The 5,265-nt window shown below is 62.1% G+C and overlaps 1 protein-coding gene across 1 annotated transcript in view; it reads right to left on the reverse strand.

The window, feature by feature from the left end:
- The window catches only part of G6PD (glucose-6-phosphate dehydrogenase), a 15,258-nt gene that overhangs the window by 1,772 nt on the left and 8,221 nt on the right, over positions 1-5,265 (reverse strand). The window contains exons 8-9 of the mRNA XM_075071318.1: positions 4,541-5,077; positions 4,192-4,268 (exon numbers count right to left, since the gene is read on the reverse strand). Of these exons, the coding sequence (XP_074927419.1) occupies positions 4,192-4,268; positions 4,541-5,077 (614 nt within the window). The remainder of the gene's footprint in view (positions 1-4,191; positions 4,269-4,540; positions 5,078-5,265) is intronic.

Raw genomic sequence — 5,265 nt, forward strand, 5'->3', positions numbered from 1 at the left:
CGTTTTAATCTGGAAACCTGCACAAGTGATATTCATTGAACTCAAACAGCATCAGCAAGATGGTTCGCTGCTTCCGCCGTCCCCGGTATTAGATCTATTCAGGATTAAGTTCATTTTTTATTTCAGTTTTAGCCTCATCAGTAAAGTGTTATTGTTTGTGATCGTGCGAGCGCCGAAGGCATTACCTTAACCCTTCACATTTTTTTATTTATCTAATGTCTGTGGTATGTTCTTTAGGCGTACAATATTTTGCCATCCCCAGCTGTCCTCTCCCGTCTGCCCAGTTGCTCGCCGCTGTTCTACTGCCTGGGAGTCCAAGTCACTTGTCCCTGGGACCTCACCTGCCGAGCAGTATGGGATTGTTGATCCATCTCAGACCAATTACGTGCAGCTAGTGGAGTGAAATGCGCCAGGCTTCACGCATCTACGTCACTGGGGGGTGAGGGCGAGCAGCATCCGTTGCCTGTGCCACCAGCAAATGGCAACCGGGGGGACGGGAGACAACATAGGGGGGGCGACAGCCTCGATGTCACAGTCGCTGAAGGGAGGTAGGACGCGCACCTGTGAGTTGCCTGGACGGAGAGCAAATCCTAGCTAAAAGGGGAGACGTCTCTTGGTCCCCACTTGCTGGAGTTGGCGTGAGTGTGGCGTTGTGTTTCCTTGGTCTCTCAGTTAAGTCCATGTTTTCTGGTGTCACTTCTGTGCTCTGGAAAGGTACAGGTCCACAGCCGATGGCAGTGACCAGCTGACTCCTCCCGCCCAGCGTAACAACGTTTTTTTCTCTTGTCTCTGGTAAGGCCCAGCGTCGCATCCGCTAATACATTTTAATGTCTAGACTCGCCTACCGCCGCTCATATCTCATCACGCGAGAGGCACCAGCACTCCGACCTGCTCCACGCCTGGCTGCCACAAGAACCCAGTTACTATTGGTCCCTCACGGTTCCCTCAGAGAGGTGCCACGCACTTACGCGTTTAGCTCCCTTTAAAAAAACACATTGTCCGCCCCTTGACGCGCAAACCAGGGGACTCCCCATCGGGTACCATTTACAACGGCCAGCCTTGCGCGCATACTGGATCCGATCTGTCCGGACGATGCTGCCTATGCTGTCGGGGCGTTCCCATGGCTACTCATTGCTACCTCATGCAGCCCCCCCCTGCTAAACCTGCCCAGACCCAGCATGAACAATCCCCTCTGCGTTGACACCTACCCCTGTCTCTCGCGCCGCGGCTACCTGACTGCCCACCCACGCCTCCCTGAGAAGCCAGTATCGTCCGTGCCACTCCCACCTCAAGACTCACCAGCCTTCTTACCCACATAGCACAGCCAGCCCCTGCTTGCCCTCCCCTAGAGCCACAAGACTCGTGCCCTGCCTCCCTATATAATAATTACCTAGCGCACCACCCCACGCCATCCCACCCAGGCCTCCCTGCCTCCTGCCCGACCCACTGGCCCTCTCTGCTCGCTCTTGCCACCCACCCTAGATTCCTGAACCTCCTAACTGCTCCCCCGCCACCTAATTCGCATCCTCTCCACCTTCCGCTATCCCTGAGGAATCTCATATACCAAAAAAGCTACCAAACCAGAGACCTACACTCCCCCATGGGGATCTCTGCAACGCACCCAATGTCAACCCCATTCCCTGCCTTCCCTGCTCGCCTCTTGCTGACCCTGCGCACCCAGAGCTCGCCAGACCACCCTCCCTTCCACACAGGCTACCTCCCTAGGCACCTTACTCACACTCCAAACCCCCTGTCTTCTCTCGCTCCAGAACTCCCAGCTGCCCCTTGCTTTCCTCCTACCATGCTACGCCTGTAGCAGGCTCGCCCCAGGTACCACTGGACATTGGCACACCCCAGGCCCACACGCCAGCTGCCCAACCACCCCCCCACACCAGCACCCACCCAGTCCCTGCTCTGCCCAGACCCAGCTGTGCTTACCCCATCAGGGGCACGCAGCAGCGCCTATCCAGGCTCCTGCCCGCTGGCTGCGCTATTGCCACCATGCAGCACAGGAGCACTGCCCAGAGTCAGGCCCGAGAGAGCGTGGCTCCCGCCTCTCAGCGTGCGATTCGGCTCAGTCCCCGACGTGTACCCAGGACACCGCCTTCCGCCAGAACCCCCCCGGCCCTTGCCAACCAGGCCCACGCCCTCGCCCAGCATTGCGCCGGGTACCAGACAGCGTACCCATCCTGGACCTGCAAGTGACGCGCCTGAGCGCTGTGGGCCGTTCAAACCAGGCCGCTCAGGCCCGGGAACAGCGGCGGAAGGGGGCACTCAGCGACCAGTGGTCGAGCGCCCTCGCTTACTGCCCCAGACCAGTGTTCCCAGGCACACAGCAATACCCACCCAGCCCTAGGCTCTTGCCTCGCCCGAGGCAAGCGCCAGGGCTGCTCTGGGTCCCCGACCCGGGGTTCCCCACCGATGTAGGGTACCACAGCACGGCCACCAGGGCGCACCGCTCTCTCCCGTCTCGTCCTCATATCATAGAGAGACCTTCTGCCCCTCGTGAATGTTAGCGCCAGCCACTCTCTGCCCTGCCAGACAACACCGAGACTGTCCGGGCCAGCTTCATAAGCTATGTGCTCTCCGTCCTTCAGTACAAGCACCCATAACACCCGGAGCCCGCTCTGACTCAACCAGACGATCCGAGCCGCGCTCAGCCATGTGCTCGAGCACCTCGCGCAGGCACTAGCTACCACCCTTATCGATACCCAATGATCACCTCGGACACTTCCTGCCGGCGCCCTCCTAGAGGGTCCCCAGACTCTACACTGGTCTACGTCACTCTCAGGCTATAGCCACGGCCGGTCTGGATACTCAGACCCATGTAGCACCCACCCATGCCCTGATCTGCCCGAGCGCGCGAACAGTGCTTTGTTCACATCCACAAGCGAGCGAATAGGCAAGACAATCGCCCCTTACGGCCCAACCTGACTCCCAGTATCGCGAACCGACCTCCACTCAGACCACGGTAGTCCCCAGGCGCAACGCCTAGCTGCTTCATAACACGGAACCCAGCTAACCGGCAGCTCCTCCAATGAGTCCACTTCTCCGGCAAATGTCTTTTCCCCTTAGTGGTACCAGCACCTACCCAGCCCACCGCTCTTGCCCAGATCCCAGCACCCCCAGGCCTCTGCCCCACCCAGAACCAGGCCTCAACAGGCACCAGCACCCCCACCTGCTCCACCTGCCCCCAGGACCAGGCCGCTCTCCAGCACCAGCAACCCACCGCCCTCTGCCCCCGCCAGCCCCAGCATCCACCCGCCCCTGCCCAGATACCAGGGCCGCTCCCCAGGCGCACCAGACCCACTTGCTCCGCCCTGCCAGGACAAAGACATCCTCCCACAGTCCCCAGGGCACTGGCAGTCACCCACCCGCTATTGCCCAGACCCAGCACACTTACCCAGTCCCAGCTCTGCCAGACCAGGCCGTCCCTTCAGGCAACCAGCACCCCACTGTCTCCACCCTGCCCAGACCCAGCACCCACCCAGCCCCGCCCTGCCCAGACCAGACCAGGCCGCTCCTCAGGCACCAGTACCCACCCAGCCCTGCTCTGCCCAGACCCAGACACTCCCCCATGGTCCCCAGGTACCAGCACCCACCCAGCCCGCTCTGCCCAGACCCAGACACTCCCCCATGGTCCTCAGGCACCAGCACCCACCCAGCCCGCTCTGCCCAGACCCAGACACTCCCCCACAGTTCCCAGGTACCCAGCATCCACGCACCCCACCCTGCCCAGACCCAGCTGCTCCCCAGGCACCAGCACCCACCCACCCCACCCTGCCCAGACCAGGCCGCTCCCCCACAGTCCCCAGCTGCCAACACCCAGCTGCCCTGCCCAGACCCAGCTGCTCCCCCATGGTCCCAGGTGCCAGCACCGACCCGCTCACCTCTGTCCAGACCCAGCCACTAGCCCATGGTCCTCAGGCACCAGCACCCACCTGCTCCTTCCTGCCCAGATCCAGCTGCTCCCCATGGTCCCAGGTGCCAGCACCCACCCACCCCGGTCTGCATGGATCCAGCCCCAGCACCCAGCTGCCCCGGGGACAGGGATCAGGGCCGGGATTGAGCCCAGCACCCAGACGCTTGGGGCCCTCAGGGATGGGGGATCAGGGCCGGATAGGCCCAGCACCTGGCCATCTCGGGGCTCTTGGGCATGGGGAATCAGGGCTGGAGAGGCCCAGCACCCACCTGCGCACAAAGTGCATCTGGTTGCCACAGAAGACATCCAGGATGAGTCGCTCATAGGCATCTGGCAGCTTCACATCCTGGGGAGATGAGACGTGACCTGGGGTTGTGTTGGGAAAAGGTGGCTGGGATAGGGGGTTGAGGGGGGCTGGTTTGGCAACCGTAGGTCAGGTCCAGCTCTGACTCCTCGGGCAGTGGGGGTCGGCGATGGATGGGAAGGGGTGCTGGTGGCGAGGGGCAGCACGTTGTAGCGGTTACCATAGGTCAGGTCCAGCTCCGACTCCTCGGGCAGTGGGGGACAGAGGGAAGGGGGGGTGAGGGGGTGGTTGTGGTGGGGCCCTGGGTCCGGCACCTTGTAGCGGTTGCCGTAGGTCAGGTCCAGCTCCGACTCCTCAGGGTCAAAGAACATGCCAGGTTTCTTGGTCATCATCTTGGTGTAGACGGCCTCGTTGGGCTGCACCCGGATCACCAGCTCATTACGCTTGCACTGCCGCTGGAAGATGTCGCCTGGCACGTCCCGGAACTGCAGCCGCACCTCGGCCTTGCGCTCGTTCAGGGCCTTACCACAGCGCAGCACAAACGGGACGCCTGGGGAGGACAGGTTAGAGACAGAGCTAGGGCCCCCCACCCCCAATAGCACGACAGCAGACACGGGGCAGGGCCAGGGTATGTAGGAGAGAGAGACACTCCCCAGCATGTAACACCACGGGAGAGGGGAGGGCATCAGATATTTTCTGTCCCATACAGGACTGTCCCGCCCGGGGCCACCCCATCCCATCCCGTCCTGTTCTTTCCCAGGATCACCCCCCTGTCCCAGCCTCCCCACGGCATTGGTCCCCAGGCACTCGCTCACCCTCCCCATGGTGCTCGCCCCCATCCCCCCACGACACTGACCCCAGACGCTCATTCATGCCTCCCACAGCACTCGCTCACATCCCCGCCAGTCACCCCCCACAGCACTCATCCCCCAACCCCTTCCCTCCCACAGCACTGACCCCCCCCAAACATTCGCTCACCCCCCCCACCCCGCTTGCACACTCATGCCCCCCACTGCACTCCCCCAGTCCCTTCCCCCCC

Source organism: Chelonoidis abingdonii, chromosome 11, assembly GCF_003597395.2.
Source record: "Chelonoidis abingdonii isolate Lonesome George chromosome 11, CheloAbing_2.0, whole genome shotgun sequence".
NCBI classification, from domain to species: domain Eukaryota; kingdom Metazoa; phylum Chordata; order Testudines; family Testudinidae; genus Chelonoidis; species Chelonoidis abingdonii.